Source organism: Stenella coeruleoalba, assembly GCF_951394435.1.
Source record: "Stenella coeruleoalba genome assembly, chromosome: 8".
Classification (NCBI taxonomy): domain Eukaryota; kingdom Metazoa; phylum Chordata; class Mammalia; order Artiodactyla; family Delphinidae; genus Stenella; species Stenella coeruleoalba.
Genome location: NC_137154.1, coordinates 91,249,937 through 91,271,655, shown reverse-complemented (window position 1 = coordinate 91,271,655; position 21,719 = coordinate 91,249,937). Strand labels below are relative to the sequence as shown.

The window sequence follows — 21,719 nt, the reverse complement described above, 5'->3', positions numbered from 1 at the left end:
CATCAATGAACGAACGTTTGAGGCCCACGTCCCCTGATTTAGAAAATCTCAGGCAGGCAAAGCGTCAGGAGCCCCTGGGCTAACAGGTCTCCTCCTGCCGTGGTGTCAGGGCGCCTTCCCTCTTATCTCAGCAATGCTCCTCTCTGGTACATGGGGAGGATAATATCCCAGGCAAAAGGAAACCACGGTGTACTTTTTTTAACTAAGAAATTTTAAAGACCTGATATGTTAGTGCGGTAATCTAGAGCGAAGGAGACCGTGACTTTTCATTTACATAGGAAAGCGAAATACAGGTTCCAGAGTCTTGAGTTTCATCTTCTGAAAAGATCATAGAATATGGTACAAGGTCAGACTGGCATGACATCAACTGTAATCTGCCAGCAAGCCATTCTAACCTCTTTAAGAGTTTCCTTTTATATATATATTTTTTCCCTTTATAGAGAGAGCAAAGTCCATCTAAAGAAAGTCTCATCAGATCAGAATGTCTTTCTCAGATGATTTTTTTAATTGGCTGCTACTGTAGTGTGACCTAAAGTCTCCTGGTATTTAACCCTCTGTGCGACTTGGACCAATGGACGCATTTTGTCTGCTGGAGTAGCCTTGCTAAACGTCTTTTATGGGGTTTTTAAAAAATTACAGTGGATTATGAAAACCCCAGATCCCTCGACCTAACTTATTAGCTGTTGGTGGTACCATCTCTGTAACTGTAATGTTCCATGAGTGCACAGACCTAACTATTTTTCTTATTTTTATATAGCAGTTCCATTTTATAGTGACATTAAGCCATTCTGCAGTACATTTCTAGACAGTTATTGCACTTGGGCAGAAAGTGTCATCTGGCTTTTGTGCCTTCCAACACCAACCGAGGCGTAAAATGATCACCCAGAAAATGTTCTGGGCCTTACCTCATTACTTAAAAATAAATCTTGGAGTCTGGTCCTGTTTCAGAAAAGATTTGGTGGGTTATAACGTTTGATTTATGGACATAATTAAAATATAAATGATGAGCTTCTGGGCTATTCAATCAGCCATCTGGAGTGTTCAGTATTTTGACATAGTCGGATTGTGGTCAGGATTATCCTGGGAAAACGTAGCAGCCCTGGGTTCTAGAGGTGCCAGTGGAGCCCCAGGGTTTCTCTTCCGCCTGTTGGGAAGGCTCCAGTTCCTCTTTCAGGGCAAAGGAGGGGGAATTGAATTTGTTTTTTAAGTTTCCTTCACCCAGAGATGGATCTTGGCACACAGACCCTCTATTTGGCTCCTAGGCTGGGCGTGAAGATAGCTCAGCTGCCCACGGTCGAATAATATGCCTATAAATACTGCCTGTGTCAACAGAGGAGGACATTTTTCTGTATAATACAAGCAAGATTAATGTTTACCTTTCCAGCGACCTATTAAGATGACTGTGGCAGCTGTACCCATAAGTAGATGGTAGATGTTTCTCCAGAAACCTAGAGAGTAAATTGGGAAAATCCGTTATCAAAATTGAAGGTGTATTTCCTATGGCTTAGTATATGATTTTTTAAATGTAAATTCCAGGTATAGCAAGGCCTTAGCTTGTTATTCCTAATTTATGTGAGTAATTGACAACTGGCAAACAGCCATTAGGAACATAAAAAGCATTTAACTAAAACAAACTCAGTGGTACTGAAAAGGCAGGGTGGATAGATTTTCAACACCGTCTTTATTATTAATGGAAGCTGAGCGTGTAAAAACCCTTAGTGCACTGTGCTGAAAAATATACTCTCTCTGTTTGCTTGTAAATTACACAAAGGAGAAAAGAGGACAAAAGAGCCTTCCACACTGGCCAGCAAGCCTTCTGCTTCTCCTTAATTAATGGGCCGAGGTCGGCAGTGCATGGAAAATGTAGACCTTCTGTGGGTCAGAGATTAACCTATAAGAAAATGTTACGTTTCAGCCCAAATTCGGGGCTTTAAATTTAGGTTTCCTCAGAATGGTTGGATAAGGATGACAGAGGTTCCCTAACCAGGAACTCCAGAAGTGCTGCTGTTTCTGAGCAGGGGAGCCGGTATTTTGTTGTCTGTGTTTTCAGTGGCATAACCTTCTACCATTTTTTTTTTTTTGATATCTTGTACGTTGTTTTTTTTTAATAAACTTTACCAACTAGCTCTGTGTGCAAGTGTATTATACCACCAAAAATAATAGACCCACACATGTCACCCAATGTTTGTATTTAGCCTACAGTATTGTCTGTAGCTCTCAAAGGTGGGTGCCCAGGACACTTGCCCAGCAGCCAGTGCTCATTTAAGGTCATCCTGTTTATCCTTTTTGAGTATTTTTGCCTTTTTTTAATGATTAGCTTCCCCACCCAGCTATCAGTATCTGGAGACCTCTAGGCCATTTTCCTCATAAACATTGCCTTTGCCAACAAGTCTAAGAATAGAATTGTGTTACTTTCAGGGGTCAGCTGGACCTTTCAGTCCCAGTTAACTTATGTTCACTGGCAAGTGACTTAGCTCCTCAGGAAGCTAAGCATTACCAATTCAGTGTACAGTGCCCACCGATGTACAAGCAGCCTCTCTTAAAAGGTTTTGAATGCCACGTGGTTTTCAGAGACAGAAAGATCCAGTGCTAATAACACGACTGTAAAAATACATCCAGAAAACAGCCATCCCTAGAGAGGACCTCGTGCAGCTTGTTTGGCTGTGTACAGAGAGAGGTGGTTGAGCCCCGCCATATTTCTCTTTGCTCCCTGATACCATAGGGTGAATGACAATGAGCGAACCACTGCTTGTAAAAGGCCGAGGGGCTGTTGTTTGGGTGGTGTGATTGTCCGAGAAAGTAAAGTTGTGGCAATTGTTCTGACCTTTCAGCCAACTGATGTCTTGCCCTCTCACATTTATTACCTCTTGGGTACATTTCCAAAAATATACATTTACAAAGTCATGAAATTAAATGAGAAAAATGATTTAGGGATTAATAGCTTATTAGTTCAGCAAAGGGGACAAAAAAAACCCTCCCAATTCCATTCAGGTTTTATTTGTAAATGTATTCGTGTGTGTATCTAAGTTAATTCCAACCCCTCCCCCTTCCCTCCCCATTCCCTGTACCTCCTAGCGTTCCTCTCTCATACCCACAGCCCCACGAACTCACAAACACAGTTTTTAAATAGCTAGTGGAAATAAGGATACCTACATCACTGAAGTATTCACTTACGCCTAGGAACACATCACTTAGGAATACCTAAATACCTGACTGCATTAGGAAGCTATACTCGGTATACTTGGCTTTAATTACGGATTGCCATTGGGAAATGTGGGTTTGAATCAATAATCCCTCCAAACGTACATTTCATGGGGCCGTCTCTCATTATGCTACCTCTATGACCTTGGACAACCTACATCATTCTCTAGGTACCAATGTTCTCGTCCCTAAAACTGGGCTTTTTCCACCACCACGGATGGTTCCTACCATAGTAGACTCGGTAACCATCAGTTTCCTTCCTTCTGATATGTTTACCTTGAGCCATCATAGAGTTTCATTAGGGGCCGCCAAAACCTCCCAGTTCTTTATTCTTAGACATTGGAGTGGAATTCAGAAGTTTTGCCTTTCCCATTTGAAAACAAGAGCACAGAAGTGGCAGACTTATTAATATGCAGTGTCACAACATATTGTCACATAGTAATATATGATCTATGATAAAATGTATCAATTCTGAGCACAGATAGTAATATATGATCTATGATAAAATGTATCAGTTCTGAGCAACGCAGATATCTGTGGCTTCACCTCAGCATGAAGGCAAATGAATTTCCCTTAGCTTGAGTGAGTCTGGAGATAAACTTAAATGTAACAAAATGTATTTCACAGGAAATGTTTGATGTGGCGTGGTTGGCTTATGAATCTCTTATCTATTTGTGGTTCACTTCTTAGAGTTATTAGTTTAATTTGAGCAAATGCCAGGATTACTTACTAATTAGAAGGATTTTACTGAAGGCATGAGGATGGGAAGCGTGTGAGTGCTGGTAGTATGGGGTTTGTGACAGCGTGCAAGTCTGGTTCTGCCTGATGATATCATTTGCTAAACATTATACTTTGTGTTGTTGTCACACAGATAAGCCTCAAGTGCATATTCAGATGACTTATCCTCTACAAGGCCTAACCCGGGAAGGGGACGCGCTTGAGTTAACATGTGAAGCCATCGGGAAGCCCCAGTAAGTTCTGAAGGCCAAGGTTGGCAGAGGGTCAGGAGCAGTAAATGTCACAACACACAGATGTGCGTTCACAACTCATTGGCCTGTCACCTGTCTCCTGCTGTAAAGGATGGAAGATTTTTCAGGAACTAAAAGAATATTCAGTGAAAAGGAATAAATATCTGTGGTTCTTAAGGGTGAAGATTGGGAGAAAAATGAAACGCCAGCTAAGATTGAAATCTCAGCGAATTCTCTTTTATTATCATCAACATGACTGTCAGAACTATTTTCTCTCACCCACATAAAATAATCCTAATAAATTTGTAGTGTGCCCACAATCTAATGATATGTCTGCTACCTTCTGTGTTAATGTCTAACTAAGACGTTGGAAAGATGGTTTTCAGACTTAAATTAAGCTGCTGTGTGTAGGGCCAGCTGTAGGCAAATGAATTTGCCTTACTTTTCATTTTGCTTCTTCCCTCAAGGAAAAGTGACTACTAGAAATAGTTTTGTTAGTGAGGAATGGTTTGGGAATTTTTCTCAAGGAATATGTATACATACTGCATAAGGGAAAAGACTCGCACTCTTATTTTATCGAAAAGTGTAAAAAAAGCTACTTCACTTGCCCCTGCTAAATTAATGAAAGTGAATTAGAGAAACTACATGTATTATCACTAACATAGCAAAAGCCATGTGGTGGTACCACCTTAGCTATTATTCCATTTTGTTTGGGGAGGAGGAAGAATCCTTTCATCTTTCTAATAGAGTGAAAATTGTTTTTAACTGTTTCAGAGGGAGAAAACACTCCATGTCACATGGAACAACAGGTCAACGTAGTGATGGGGAGCAGACAGATTTTATTGGTCCCCAACAAAAAATAGCATTGAGCTCCCTCTGCTGTCCCCTCGCTATGATGTTTTTCCCCCTCTCAGAGTTTTGCTAACTAGCATATTCATACAAGGACCTCAGAGCATTTTCACAAAGCTTCCCCCAAGTCTTCGGAAAGAATTCTCCCCATGACAGCTAAGCGCTGATCTCTGAGAAAACAGAGAGCCGGAGGGAGCCTGGCTGCAGTGGGCTGTCTTCCCACGTCAGCCCTCCCTATTTTGTGTGTCCTTCTCCAGGGGCGAGGATTTGCTTCTCTCTCTCCTCACCGTTTGGTGTTGTAAAGATGGCCTTTAGGAAGGAGGAGATGGTCTTCTGCTTCGCTTTTCCTTGGGTGTTTCGAAGTTATTTGGTTTTAAGTACTTCCAGCTTTACCAGAGCAGTCTTCTGCTTTGAACACTGCAAAAGATTCAGCTCTTTCTTTGTGTAAACTGTTTGAATTAGGCCCCAGGTAGCAAATTGCCTTCCTTCCAAAACGGTCCAGTGGCAAAAAAAATAAATTCTCTCAGGCCCCTTGCCACTTACAGTACCAACCATATTAACTACATTTACAGTCTATGGCTTGCTAACCTCTATTTTGTTTCTATATTTTTTTCCCCTGAAGAAGGTACTGTGTTCAGTTGCATGTGCCACGGGGACAGTAAATTGTATGTTTCCTTCGGGACATTGATGCCAGAGAGGGTATTTGCTTGTTCCTCTCAAATCGGCCACGGTCCACGGTTGTCTGAGAAAAGCACGGGTTACTTGACTGCTAGCCCTTCTAGCATATCCCCTATTTATTTTCTCAAGAAATTGCATACAGTAAAAATGGTAATTTAACTTGCCGTTAAATGTTGTGAATGTTCTCAGCATTTACCCCCACTGGTGGTTTCAAGCAGCGGGACGGTAGGTCTGATTGCCAGGCAGAGCCGTTCGCCATTGCCTGCGAGGAGGACGGATGCAGGGCTCATTTTAAAATAATTAACTGGGTTGTGATAACAAACCCACGTGTCATTAAAGAAAAACTGTGACTTCACATCCCATTGGAAAACCGGAGTGCTACTTGACACGGCTGCCTTGAGTGCCCGTTCATACGAAGCACGGGTCTTTGGTTCTGATGCTGCTCCTAGCGGCAGTGCAGAAAATGAAAGGAAGCTGCTTCTGTGCTCGAATCTCTGTGGCCCTGCCTGGGAAATGGCAGCTTTCAGGCCCAGCCCTAGATGTGGCCTCGATTTCATAGGGGCTGCCTTGAAGGATTATAAATTCAGTGAGTTTGAAAAAGACTCGGTGTGTGTGCAATTTGGGCCCTGGAGCATCTTGTGAAATTTGCTTTTTCCTGATGGATACAAATGTGGTCTTTAAATCACGAAAATAAACTCCCCTCTGATGAGCAAGTACCATAGGACCCCAGGAGTTCACGTGGAGGTGCTGTCACTCCACAGCCATTGATCTGGGAGCCTGTCCCTCGAGCTGGGGACCTGCAGGTGCACACACAGGGGAAGGGGAGCAGTGTGAGGGCCTTGGAGAGCCAGGGAAGACAGGCATTTTGCCAAGGAACACATAGATAAGGTGGCTTGGGGCCTCGGAAGGTGCGGTGGGGTCTTGGGTTCGCGGAGGGTGTGTTATGGGTAGGGGGTAAGGGGACAGGAAGTGATTACATCTTTCCAGAATGAGAAGAGGTAATTTTTTTCCAAACAGCAGAGGCCAAAGAAAGCACTATTCAGCTGTAAAAGTCCACTCCTTTCTGCGAAACTCAAAATCCACTTAAATATCGCAACTTTCTATGCCACTATCTCGGCGTGTTAGTAACCATGAGATTAATGCATGTATCACTAGGCCAGGATTTGATTTTTTTTTCCCCCTAATTAATGAGATGATTAACAATGGGTGAGCTCTGTCCTGTCTGAATTGGTGTGAAAGCACACAGCAAGGCATAAAAATAGGGCACATTAGTTTATTTGCTGATTTGTTGAAGATGAATTGGAAATAATGAGACTCCTGCTTCTGGTCTGTTGAAAGTTTTTCAACACCTGATAATATTTTTAAAAAAATGATATTCCAAACAGATTTGTGAAGCCTTCACAGCTCTCATTCTCTGAACTTACAATAAGTCTTCTTTAATTGTGTCATCCTGCATGGGACTCATTTACTGTGTGGGTGGGAGGTTTGATGCAGACATCTTGGTGGGAAATCGTAATGCACCCTGTCTCTCTCCCATTCCCTCTGCAGGCCTGTGATGGTAACTTGGGTGAGAGTCGATGATGAAATGCCTCAACACGCCGTACTGTCGGGGCCCAACCTGTTCATCAATAACCTAAACAAAACAGATAATGGTACATACCGCTGTGAGGCTTCCAACATAGTGGGGAAAGCTCATTCGGATTATATGCTGTATGTATACGGTACGTGAGAAGATGAAGCCCTCTTCCGTTTGACTCATTTATTATGTAGCTGCTGCTTGTGATTCACTCCTAGAGCTTTTGGTCAAGTTGAAAACCAAAAAAACAGTTTGTTTCCTTCAAGAATTAAAGAAGCCTGGCCCAAGGTGGACCCCAGTGCTACCACTAGGAGGACAGCAACTTTTCTTCTCCCCTTCTAATCCTGGGGGCTTCCCTCTAGATCACAGGCTCTGGTCATGCTGAGTAGGAAAGCTCTGTCCTCAGGCGCACGCTATGGAGATTATGTTAGAAATAATGACTGCGAAATCCAACCTTACCAATTAATGGCTTTTCAGCTCAGAAAGTCTATTCCCAGTGGTCTTTTCCGATGAAACCTGGGCTAGCCTTTCTCCTGCTTTGATGAGCACAACTATCCTACTTTCAGCATGAAGCTATTACATTCCATATGTCGCAAGCCCGTAAATACTTGGAAAAAAAATAGAAGGTCCTTGGTAGCTCTGTTAACCACCTATAGCTACTGCTTTAGACAGAAGTGCTTTTTTAAAAAATTTGTCTGTTTTCTTAATATCTTTTTGCAGGATTATTAAAACATATGATCACGAATTTCACTTTCTAGTCAACAAATATTTATTGTGCACCTACTTGTACCAGCCATTTTAAACTTATTTCCCATTTATAGCTCATGGTCAATTTTGTGTCTGGTGAATATTCTCTGTTTAGTTGAGGAGTGCACTGCCTGTCTAGTCTTATGATGACGAATTGAGTCTCTTCTGTCCAGTTGACTCTCTCGGTTACTTTTACACCAGGAAAAATAGTCATGAGCTGACATGACACAGAATGAGTAACCATAGGCATGACAATTTCAGTATCTTGTAAATATATGAACATGTGTGTGCATTTCTCTCTTCATGTGAGCCAGGTAAATAATCCAAGTGTAAGTGTATGTGAATATACACATATACACATGTAAATCTACATATGGGATATTTACACCATAACGTCTTAGAACCTGGCCACTTTCCTTATGAAGAAAATAGGAGTAGCAGTCTCCTTGATGAATAGAAGCATGCTTTACCTCATATCTACATGGATATTAAAATAGAATCCTTAGCCTGTACCTGAGTTTTGTTTTCCTTAGCATAATGCAAAGTTAAAGGCTCACATCTAATCACTTTATGTATAGACTTCTGAGGTGTGATTTCTTTGCACACTACCCATGTTGTCTGTGGTCTACACATAATAGCATTCATTCTCCCCGGTAGTTAAGGAGATCAGAGTGAAGGGAATGGCTCTCCGTGTAGGTGCAAGGAGGTGCCGAGTGCCCCGTTTCCAGCCATCCCCCTTTTGCTTCTACATCCCTCCCATGCTCAACATCAGGGTTTAAGCCTCATGCAAGGCCCCAGCCTTGCTGTTATCCAGGTTTACAGACGACTTTCATTCAGCTCTTTTTTAAAACGGCAGATTATGAAAAGCAGAGACAAATTTCCACCAGTCTATTATGTGCTTCCTTGATTCAGAAGACTCAGTTATCTGGAAAAACAATTTTGACTTATTGTACCCACTGTTCCGACATCTCAAGATGAGAAGCGTTTTGTGGATTTGACAGATAGATTTGAATAATTTTGGATCCTAGCTCTGGCTAGCATTTATTGAGGGCTTGCGCACTTCGTTCCATGCGCTAGGGTGACAGTTTTACATGCATGATCACCTCTGATCTCCACGATAACATGACGAGGTAAGCGCCATCCCATTTTACAGATGGTAAAAGGAAGCTTAGAAAGGTCACATAAGTTGCCCAAGTTCACATGGTTACTAAATATGTTTCAGAGCCACGATAACTTTGACTCTAAAGTCTACAGTGAAATGTGTGTCTTTCTTTGTAGTTTCTCTTACTCTCTCTGCTTCCCGGTAGAACAGTTCCCTCCAATGCAAGATTGTCGTTTGGGAATGAACTCGCTGGGCCAGAATGCATTATTTGAAAGCCAGGAAACAGAGACCTGCCCATGTAGGCAAGCACATCTACCTCCACCTATCTCCCCAACCCAAGATGGTGCACTTCGCCTGGTCTAGGAATTTGCTAGATGCACAATATGCTACCTCCCTCCCATAACCTGTACTAGCAGTAATGCCTGGGATGACAGGCTAGAACACTCACCTGAGGTGTTGCTTGTCTAGTAATAAAATATTCTAGCAGTTTGAGAAGATGGTGAGTAGGGTTTCTTTTCAAAGCCAATTTATTGTCCTACTACAGTAGCTTTCAAAGTTCTTTATGAACTCAGAGTTAACATGCTTTTAAAATGTTTAATTCTCTAGAGGTAACTTCTATACTTGGCGAATCTATCTGGTTAGCGCCTGAGCCCCAGTTGGTTTTGTTCTTCTAGCGTCTATGTGTCAAACATAGCTTATTAGCTCCAACTCTGTATTTTCTTAAATAGTGACCTCACGTTGCTCTTATCGCTAGAAATGATCTAGGCATTACACCTGGTAACGGAATCTAATTCATTTAGGTCACTTGAGCCACATGTGAAGGACAAGTTACCCCAGTAGTGATGAAAATAATTGGAAGTGTGTGATTTTCACAAAATGAAAGGAACTAGTGACCTTTTTTCTGAAGTCTCTGCCCTCGTTAGTCAGTCTCTGTTCCACTCCTGTTGGTAATGGTAATTTCAAATCACCTTCAGGTGCACTTTGATTGTATCGTGGACATCGCACATTTTGTGCCAATACTTTTTGAAATAGAGACAGAAATAGCATTGTAGCATACCAGCTACAGATGTTCCTTTTCAGTGATAAATATTGTCATTGAATCAGAACAGAGAAGGCACATCTCTGGGTACAGCTGAATTGGGGCATGGAGAGAGCAGGTTGTCTTCAGGGACTGGTGCCCCCCAGTCACCTGCGTCCCTACCTGCACCTGTACCTGCACCTGCCACAGGATGTAGGTGCATCCAGTGGTCTCCCAGGTCACAAAATGCTTCCCCACCTGTGGCCTCCATAAGAAAGTACTCCAAAAAGCAAGACTGAACGTGTACTGTCCGTTCTTCTTCTAACAAGGTAGTTTGAAATTATGAATCATTTATACTTCTTGGAAGAGAATGAGATTTTTGTTTTTAATGGATTCCTTTTTTGCGCTCATGTGTGAGGCTGCTTTCAATAGTCGTTTAAACTGCTGGCATCCCCAACTTCAATGAACAGAGTCTCCCCTAAAACAGACAGGTTTGCTCTTGATTCTTCCCTGTCAAATTCGTACATTTGTGTACGTGTGAGAGAAGTTTGTGAGGAAAATTAAAACTGATTATTGATCAACGGTAGGAATCTTTTAAGCAGACCTCATAACCAAACGCCAAGATAATGTTTTCGTAAACTTCCAGGAAGTTCCGCCAAACCCAACAAAGACACGGTATATAATTAAGGTTTGGATGTATTAATTCGACAGTCTGAGAGCTCACTTGGAGATAAAAGGACACCAGATGTGTCACGGAGAAAAAGTTGACGGGCGTTAGATAAAATTTAAAATCAAAAGCCTTCAAATCGTCTTACGCTCTATCATAGCAGAATGATTGCTTAGGTCAAAGTCTTGCTGACAATTTAACACATTCAGTTTGATCAGTTGGGCTGAGATTTTTTTTTTCTGTTTCATATTTGCCTTCTCTTTTCCCCCAAATAATTTTGGAGATGATAGAAGAATATACAGTATATCAGACACCTGACAGAGGATTCCCTATCGGATTCCTGTCTTGGAGGGTTAAGCCTTGTTTATATTTAATTCTCTTGTTTACAAGATGGAAACGTTCTTCAGTTTTATCATTGTCGCCCACGTAGGTCAGGCTTGAGCAAAGGCAATGAACTGATTAATATTTATAAGTTGTAAAATTTATTGACTTTTAGAAAATAAAATCTCAGTAAAATCTCACATGCCTGGAACTTGATATTTAGTGGTGACATTCTCTCTTCTGTGTATTTATTACAAGTATAGAAGTAGTTTTACTTCCTGCTGGGATGTATTGATGGAGAATAATGAAGTTAACAGTCAGAGACCAAGAGGCAGGCACACACTTTCCCTTGGCCGATAGGAGCCCTTTAGATAGATCAGCGCCATCTCCTCCTTTCTCCCACCGGTGAAAGCATAAAATGAAATGACAACCGTCGGACCCTCTCAGGGGCTGAGTTGGTCTAACCTCACCCTTTGAAATCGGATGGGGGTGGGGGGGCGTGTCATATGTTTTGATTTTTCCTCCCTTCTCTACTTCTCATCTCCTCATCCCTAGTTCACTTCATTGATACAAATCTCTTTTCTTTTTAAATTTTTAAAATTTGTTTTATTTATTTATTTATTTATGGCTACGTTGGGTCTTCATTGCTATGCGTGGGCTTTTCTCTAGCTGCGGCGAGTGGGGACTACTCTTCGTCGTGGTGCGCGGGCTTCTCATCGCGGTGGCTTCTCGTTGCAGAGCACGGGCTGTAGGTGTGCGGGCTCAGTAGTTGCAGCGCGTGGGCTCAGTAGTTGTGGCTTGTGGGCTCTAGAGCGCAGGCTCAGTAGTTGGGGCACATGGGCTTAGTTGCTCCACGGCTTGTGGGATCTTTTCGGACCGGGGCTCAAACCTGTGTCTCCTGCATTGGCAGGCGGATTCTTAACCACTGCGCCACCAGGGAAGCCCCCAAATCTCTTTTCTTCTTTTCTTAGCTCTTCCGAATAAGGCCTTGGGATATGATTATAAGAGATAAATTTTTGCGGGGCTGGGGCGGCGGGGGGAGTCTTTGGTTTTTAAAGGGAGAAGTCATCAAACAACATGTCAGCGTCTTCACGCCTTTGTTGTGTCGTTACTGATCACCGCTGTGCTCAGCATTGTGGGTTTGATTCTCCTTTTTTTCTTTATCCAGATCCCCCCACAACTATCCCTCCTCTCACAACAACCACCACCACCACCACCACCACCACCACCACCACCATCCTTACCATCATCGCAGGTATGGTACCTTCATTGCCATTGCAGATGTCCTGAATGTACACTGTCTTTCTGGTATGTATAACAAGAAGCCTAAAAGGCCCCTTTAACTCCTTGGAATAGAATTATTCCTTTATTTGGGAACTTGAAAGACATTAGATACTGTGTTCTCAAGTCGACTCTTAAGGACCTCAGAAAAGACTTTAACATCCAAGCATTTAACAGTAGATCAGATATTTTGCAGAATTCTTTTTTAAGCATCACCATGCAAAGAAAAATGCTAGGGGGGAAATGGCAGCCTGGCTCTTAGAGAACACGCGGATAGCTTGTGCTGAGCCACGGTTGACGAAATGGTAAGTATCCCGGCTTCGGATCTTCTTCTTGCCTTAATTTCATCTTAATCCACATGAAGGAAAATACACACCCTTTAACATGTCCACGTGGGCCACGTTCCTACATGCATCATCCTTCCTGCCCCAGAGAGTACCCACTGACCGTGTGTCACCTGGGGAGTCACCGTCTGTTCCACTCTGGGCACTCGAGTACCCCTTCCTGCCCTCCGTTAAACACTGGAGGAGCCGCTGCGGTTGTCACTCTGTGGTTTAGCTCTTTGGACTGTCTGAAACTCCTATTCAAAGTGAGTTTCGCGGTCTCCTTTTTCTGACCGTCACTGAGGGAGGAGGTTATGTCCTCCAGCCCCTTCCTGGTTGGTCCCCAGCGGCTCTCAGTGCTTGATGTCGCTTGTCCGGGAGACTTGTTGTTTTCTCTGCCGACCAGGGTGGGAAAGGTTATGGCCGCACCACGTCGAGTAGACGTGCAAGATTTCCTTAGGTAAGACCATCCTTTACATTGACTTTCCGGAGACATTTTCAGTTTCCACGGGAGTTGGTGTGATAGACATGATGAAAATTCTAAGTGTTCAGTGAAAGAGGAGGCCTCATCAGTTTATGAAATATAACAATAGATTGTCTAATTTCAGTTTTCTTCACCTTTCTAACCATTAGAGTGGAACAAAGAACTTTTAAATAAGCCACTAGAGAGCATGGTTCTGAATGATGTTTGCGAAAACATCAGTGCCTGCACTTAATTGAAAAGCTTCTGAAAATCCATCAGTTGGTTTTTGTGTCTCACCCTAAACTCGGCTCCATCCAGGCTGCTTCCTAAATTCTTGTCTGTGTGTATTTGCCTTTTAGCTTTTTGTTAGTTTCTTCTGCTTCTTAAGTAAACTCAGTTTGTTAGCAGTGCGGACAGATTCCTCCCACTTTCTGCATCCTTAATAAGCACAACAAAGATGCTCCTCCCTGACTGATTTCCAGAGCAACCATGCTAACAACTTTCCTTGCTGCGAACCAGGTGTTTACCTTTCATGATTTCTTACCTCTTATCCGGGTAGTAAACCAATTAAGCTTGAGCTGCTGTTACCAGGTTTTCATAGTTTCCTATGAATGGCCCTTTGGATGTCAGTGTAAATTACACCACCCCTTTCGCTACTCCTCTGCATGTGTGAACCCATTAAGAAAGCCCTTCTGTGGTCTGTTTTGTCTTTGCAGAAGTTGTCTTCTGCAAAGAAGAAGGCTGGTGTGAGCCAGCCTTGATTACCTCTCCTTGTAGAAGGTTCCGTCTAGGTAGCTAGTCAGGTTTACATTTTAAGGCGGTCAAGGCCTTCATTCATTCGGCATAAATACCACATTTCTCTTTTTTTTTTTAACATCTTTATTGGAGTATAATTGCTTTACAATGGTGTGTTAGTTTCTGCTTTACAACAAAATGAATCAGTTATATATATACATGTTCCCATATCTTTTCCCTCTTACGTCTCCCTCCCTCCCACCCTCCCTATCCCACCCCTCCAGGCGGTCACAAAGCACCAAGCTGATCTCCCTGTGCTATGCGGCTGCTTCCCACTAGCTATCTACCTTACATTTGGTAGTGTATATATGTCCATGCCTCTCTCTCGCTTTGTCACAGCTCACCCTTCCCCCTCCCCATATCCTCAAGTCCATTCTCTAGTAGGTCTGTGTCTTTCTTCCTGTTTTACCCCTAGGTTCTTCATGACTTTCTTTTTCTTAAATTCCATATATATGTGTTAGCATACGGTATTTGTCTCTCTCTTTCTGACTTACTTCACTCTGTATGACAGACTCTAGGTCTCTCCACCTCATTACAAATAGCTCAATTTCGTTTCTTTTTATGGCTGAGTAATATTCCATTGTATATATGTGCCACATCTTCTTTATCCATTCATCTGATGATGGACACTTAGGTTGTTTCCATCTCCAGGTTATTGTAAACAGAGCTGCAATGAACATTTTGGTACATGACTCTTTTTGAATTATGGTTTTCTCAGGGTATATGCCCAGTAGTGGGATTGCTGGATCATATGGTAATTCTATTTGTAGTTTTTTAAGGAACCTCCATACTGTTCTCCACAGTGGCTGTATCAATTTACATTCCCACCAACAGTGCAAGAGGGTTCCCTTTTCTCCACACCCTCTCCAGCATTTATTGTTTGTAGATTTTTTGATGATGGCCATTCTGACTGTTGTGAGATGATATCTCATAATGGTTTTGGTTTGCATTTCTCTAATGATTAGTGATGTTGAGCATCCTTTCATGTGTTGGTTGGCCATCTGTATGTCTTCTTTGGAGAAATGCCTATTTAGGTCTTCTGCCCATTTTTGAATTTGATATGAAACAGCACTTTTCATTTGTGGCTGGCCTCTCACTAGCTTAGGCTTTTTTAAAAAAGACCTTTCTTAACACTCCCTGAACTCCTCCCCCCTCACCATCAATCTCAGAGACTCAGCAGAGGCGCTTCAGTTCACAGCTGACTAAAGCTAATCAGTTCACTCCAGACTAAAGCTAATCTCACGTCTTCAAACAGCTACAACTCACTGTTATCACAGTTACAACCACAGAGACTCCATTTAAGAGGAAATTTTAAAAACAAACAATGCTATATTTCTGTCCACATCACAGGTACCTTTATAGGGACTTGTCTTCTCCTCTTCCTCTCCTCCTGGCCTCTTTGCTCAAGGTAATATAAGATGATCTCATAGGTGCACTTTGGCCTCTTGATGTTAGCAGCTGAACCCGCTCTACACACAAAATGCATTTGTGGTGATGAATGCCCTGATTCTCACTGGCACACCCAAGAGCCGTTACACTAAAATTGCCACTAAAACAACATTGTAGAATCCACTGCCTTAATGGATGTGATCTTATAGGCTTGCTGTGTCTTAACAAGCAGTCTTATATATATTTATCTTGCCCAGAAAGTGTACTTGTGGAATTTAACATTTGGTCCTTTCTTCAAACAGATTAAAGGTTATGGAGCTGAATGATTCCGTGTCCCATTTTAAAGGTCCAGGCTATCCCCTAGATTTAGATTGGTTCCTAAGAAATCTTCCAGACTGAATCCTGAGAAATGGAGAGCTAAATTAATCTCCACTCTTCTTCTCTCTTGTACTGTTTGGTACATTACAGCCACCATTAGCCTTAAAAGCTTCAACAGCTAAATCTAGTGATACTAACATAAAGCCTCAGCTTAAAAAAAAACTAAGAGGAAGAGGAAGCCCACGGGCATCTATTTCTTTTCTCCCAGGCAAATGCAGTGACTGAAACCCATTCCCTAGGTCAGCGTTTCATTACAAGAAAAACGTACAAATTGTTTTTAAATGCAATCGAAAAATGTTTTTAAACTCGAAAGGTCATAGTTGATTTCTGATGTCTCTGAAAGGAAGTGTTCCAGTGTTATCTTTTATCTTTCATAACCAGAATAATTGAATTGTTCTCCCTGTTAGGGAGGCAGGCCTTCGTGAGTTCCCAGTCGCCTGACTCCCTCAAAATATGTTAAATCTTCATCCTGGAGGCCCTTGAAAAAGAGGAATTGTAAGCCCAATCTGACCCGATGCTGCCCACCCAGAATCACAGGTGGGTGGGAGGAGCAGGGCGCCTCTGCCTCCCATCCGTCCTGCGTGGGGAAGCTCTCCTGACTTACCTGTGAAGGCCACATCTAAAGGTAGATTGACCTGCAGAAGATTTTTGCAGGCTCTAGAGTACTGAAAGGAGCATTTGATATCAATTTGCCATATCAACATTGTTATGGTTTTATAACTATTCAGCCACTAATGTCATTAGAATCGCTTTCCAAATAAGAAACCATCTGAGGGATAAAATTGGGATGGGAGCCGCGCAGAGCCTCCTGTGATTTCCCATAAGATTCTTTGGTGTCTCTGTTCTCTTTCGTGTACGTTAATCTTCTGACCATATATTTCTGTTTTGACTATTGCTACTGGCAGACCCCCACTCCCTTTTCTTTTTTTTTTTAATATCAAGTTGTCCATGTGGTTTCATTCATGAAGATATATGCTATATTATAGGAGAGCAAAATGCCTAATTTAAATTGCACTTTAAATCCATCCCCGGCATCCTCTGTGAAAATACAGAGACAGCCAACCATTACCTGGGGTAAGAGGCCTCCATGCAAATTCCTTTCAAAACCCAGAATCAAAGAAAAGCCTACTGCCATGGGAGGGTGGGGAGGGGGGAGGGCGTTGTTTGTTTTGTTTTGAACTTTCTTTGAAATTAGTTGACTTTGTATATTAGATGTACATAAAAATACCTGTTTTTGTGTTTGGTGATAGCTTTTGCCCCGGTCTGCCAGTTGGATCAATCATGTTAGGAAAATATTCTGTTTCCCTCCCTAGTTAATGTGGATATTGTTTTATTTCTGCCTGGTTTTGCCCTGAGTTACGTACTTGATGAGAAGTACCATAGAAAACACTCAGCACTCAGTTTTAAACACCCTTAGCAGCTTAAATATAAAATTCAGGCCAGGAGGAGCTCAACCCGTAGGTCACATTTATACATGTGACTGTCATAAATTAAAAAATTAAAATCACCTTAGAATAAGAAATGAATAGCTACAGGGCCGAATTCTGAAACACATTTAAGAATCCTTTCATAAGAATGAAGTAGGTCATTTATAAATGAGTTTTTCTCTTTTTGAAAGTCCATATCCAATTAAATGTTTTGTGTTTCTTGGAAAAGAAAACAGTAAGGTTTTTCTTATTGGTATCTAATCACTCAGTACCCAATATACCTTGGAGAAAGTGAGTCCCACCCCCAGGCTCACATTATTATTTTGGCATTCATAGCCTCCTATCATAAGCTTTTTTGTGTGTGTAACGTGGGTCAGGTCACATAAATAAAGAAGGTGAGAACAGCCCTTATCCTTCCGGCGGATGCCAAACTGGGGAAACTCAACAACCAAGCACATGTTTTCAGTTTCCTAAATACAAAAGAAAGAAGTACACCTGTCTTAAGACTGACTCTGTAGCATGACCAGCTATGTTACAATAGAGAGCTTTGCTCCACATAGAGCTGTCTGTTCTCCAGGGTCTTAGCGTCGTGATTCCTACTCTGTGCTATTGATATCTGCATGACATAAGAGGTAACGCTTTTAGGCATTCATTCAACGCGTATCAAGGACCCATAATATGTACAGCACTGTGCTAGTGCCCACGGAGACAGAAAATTCTTGAGACCCCTTAAAATATAGCTGAGGAAATAGGTTATACCCATTGGAACTCCTTACGCAGGAGATACTGTGCACTTAGGGCTGATTCAGAAGATTGAAGAGACTGTCACAGGAGACGTAGAATTTGGTCTGTGCCACCAAAGAATGGATAGAATGTGGATAAGAAAGGATGGCATTTTGGAAATTAAGCCTGAAGGCCTAACTTTACTTCAAGCATCCATCGTCAGTGTTTGTGTCTGTTGTGTGTATTTATATTTGGGATATATATTAAGCTATCGTTGCTAGGAAATACACATCTCTCATCCTAGGATGTTTACTAAATTGCCTTTTTTCTAGAGTTGGCATCTACTCCATCAAGGCTGTTTTTCATTCATCATTTATTGAATACTTATCGAATGTTAGTGATATACATACCAGTATGCCTGGTGACAAGAATATTATTAGGGCACTAGTAGACACTCAACGAGCTACCTGTTTTGTCACGAGCTCCCTTTCCAAGTTTTTGCCCCAGAGGTGCGTGGACCATGTTTTTCCATACTGTCTTCAGTGTATACGTTTTTATTTTTTTGATGATGATAAACTTATTACAAATAGCATCATAGCCAACCAGTTTTTGACCCATATTGACTTATGAGGGAATGGAAGAAATTAGTGATGAAGGTCACCTGATTCTGCATTTTTTTCAAAAAGGAATGAGAGATGGGAAGTCAGTGTGATTTTTTTTTCCCTAATGCCTCTATCATCATTTCCATGCTCTTATGTTCCTTGTTGAAAAATAATCCAAGAGAGAGGGGATTGACATGTTTTCATACTAAAGATTCATGCACAACAGTGCAAAAGAATAATCTCATAAATACAGGTTTCTTAGGATTAGAAAGTTGGAGCTATCTCAGTGGTGGGAAATAAAGGACTTGGCAGGAAGGACCCAGCCCTCCAGGAGATGAATATAAACTACTACTTCTAGAGCTGCTGCCCTCTCCCCACCATCACCCTCCTGCATCCCTCTCTTTTCCTCCCCTCACCGGTGCCTCACCCCTCTCTGTCCCTCCTCCCGCCCAGCAGGGACACAACATAGGATAGGAATTGTTTTCCTTGTTAAATGAAACCACGGTACTGGTGGTTATTATTATTATTATTTTGAGAACATCTGGTTTGCAAATGAGACGATCTCAGGGGTACAGTAGCACTTGTGAACAATTCTGAAGAAGCTTTTAACAAAACTGGAAATTAACCAAAAAGAAAGAAAAAAGAACAACAACGTACTCCCCTTCCTGCTGTTCCGTGGCACACAATCTCTTCACTCAAAGGGGAGATGACAGGAAGACAGAAGAAAGCTTTCTTATGGGTCTCCTATTCGGGCCTTTTAGCTTCAGTTCCGTTCCTATCCATTTCCCCCATCCCTGAGCAATGGGAGTTTAATTAAAGCTGAACATAGATGGAAAGAAAATTAACCAGGAAACCAGTAGAAAATAAATTTCAAAGTTTAATTTTCCAGCAGGTATGTTTGCTTTCAATAGATTTCAAATATGTCAAGAAGAAAGAAAAAGAGGGAACTATACTTAATATATATTGGCCAGCACAGCGCCATCGTGAGAATAAAACCGTCAGGGGAAGTCCTTGCCTACCCTAGCGTCTAGCTTTAAGGCAGCTCCGTAACACAAACTGAAGGGGAATTCAATTAAGAAAACCCATTGGCTCCTTATTGACTTTAGTTAAGAAAATAAACTGAGAGAAACTGTATTAAAATATGTCTGGACTGCTTAGTATGCTTTCATTTAAGCTTATGACAATCAAAATGGCAGAATTTAAATTCTTTACAATTAAGCTCTGCTTTTGAGCAGATTGGGTTATTACCCTATGCATTTTTTAACGTACAGCCTACTCATACCGTCCCCCCTTCCCCCCAAATGCAGCCTTGCAGTGAATCTGGGCATTATAAAGCAGGAGTACCATAGAGCAGTTGGAGAAGAAAAAGTATTTAAGGTTGTGAATTTAATTTCGTTCCTGGATTTTCATTTTCCTTTATGACACCCGTTGTGTTTGAGACCACGGACTAATTTATGGATTAGTTTTAAACCCCCAGTCTGTCACACTCAATGAACAATTCTAAGTTGGAGAGAATCCATATGAAAGGATTAGAATGTGCCACAGTGGAGCTTACACATGACTGTTTCAGCTAAACATTGCCCAGCTGCCTCGCATGAGGTTTTTTTGTTGTTGTTGTTTTTGGTTTGGGGTTTTTTTTGCTACTTGGTTAAATGGATGGTGTCTCTAATCTGACACATTGTCTGAGCCTTTTGATTTTGAAGATATCTGATACTGCCACTGTGAAATATAGGTGATGTTTAATGTATTCAAGGTAGGGTCCCATAAACTGTTTGTATGGCTGGGAGACTGAAAGTCGATATTCAGTGAAATGTTCATCTTTCAAATAGCAGTGCAGGCCCTGCCCTTGGATACCTTGTTTAATTATACTCATAAAACAGCTAGAGAGTGACTATTAAGACCATACACACTTACTGGGTTTGCAGGAACGTGGGATTGCTTTTTCTTGACCATATAAAAATAGATGTACAATAAAGTTCTCCCTCATTGTAATTAAAATTAAAAGAGACAGTAGCTCAAAGAGGCTTTTTTAATTTCATAACCCTACACCACCATAAGTCCAGCTCAACTTTCTGTGACCTATTTTTCTCCTAGGCCTAGCGCAAAGATTATTTTTTAAAGGCAGCCGCAGAATGAAGTTTGAAACAGCCTCTGTTAGGGCAATTAGGCACTCTCATTTTTCAAGTTAATTAGAGCCTACGTTATCTTCTATTGGAAAGTTACTGTTTGCATTTTGCCTGTACACTTAGAATGTTATCAAACAATACAGTGACCCCACAAGTTGATTCACAGGGGTGGGCTAGCACATCTCTCCAGTCTCCTGATTAAGATACCTTAATAAATCCTACTTCACAGAGCCGCACTCACTTCAGAGCCAGGGTGTCTGTGGTTTCTGCATGACGTCGTAATGCAATTATGAAGGAGAATTAGATTCTGTCACAGTGCTCTCCTGCGGGGAGCACAAAGTCACTTCTAAAGATTTTTTTTTTTCATTCTTTACTTGAAATAGCCTCTGTTCAGATACCACACCAGATGCTCTTAGAGAAATGGAATCAGCGACTCCCCCATTCACCCTCAATCTCGGTCTCAACTTTGTAGCCAAGCCTGTGTGTCTGCTGCCCTCTGCCACTCCATTGCTGATCCCTGGTTTTGCCATTCCCAGCTGCAGTAACTGTGTTGTTTGACTTGAACATGTGTTTGCTTTTCACTGTTTTAGAACTGTGTGTTTTCCTTCTCAACATCCCTTTCTCTTCCCTGTTGGGCGCAATTGATGGATTTCCCATCCCCAGAATGGGGAGGCAGGCTGCCCTGTGAACTTCCCTTCATTTGTTCTCTGGTACCCACAGGGAAGCGTACACCCAGCTTCCCTTAGTTTGATTTCGTCATAAAGCTGACGTGATGTTGTGATGTAGGCAGACAGTAAATTGGGGAGTCGTCGGTTAATGCTAAGACATTATTTTTGAGGACCCTTAGATTTTACTCCAACCCCTTTCTTTCATTTTATACTAATGATTTACCTGGTGAAAATAAAGCATATTAGAAGTGCTGCTACAAAACTAACGAGCCAAAATGTTTATTGCTTTTTTTAAAATTAATTTTGGAAAGAAACCAGTGTCTAGCCATGAAATATATTAACTTTCATATAAGTGTTTCTGTACAAATGTGCATTTGATTTTGCCCCTGCAATTGAAAGCACCTCAAACTAACACTT

At 41.7% G+C, this 21,719-nt stretch overlaps 1 protein-coding gene across 3 annotated transcripts in view; it reads left to right on the top strand.

Moving 5' to 3' along the window:
* Positions 1-21,719, top strand: part of CADM1 (cell adhesion molecule 1) — a 335,266-nt gene that overhangs the window by 286,959 nt on the left and 26,588 nt on the right. For all 3 annotated transcript variants that reach the window (XM_079929468.1, XM_079929466.1, XM_079929467.1), the window contains exons 6-8: positions 4,073-4,172; positions 7,245-7,417; positions 12,296-12,382. In XM_079929468.1, coding sequence (XP_079785594.1) covers positions 4,073-4,172; positions 7,245-7,417; positions 12,296-12,382 — 360 coding nt within the window. The remainder of the gene's footprint in view (positions 1-4,072; positions 4,173-7,244; positions 7,418-12,295; positions 12,383-21,719) is intronic.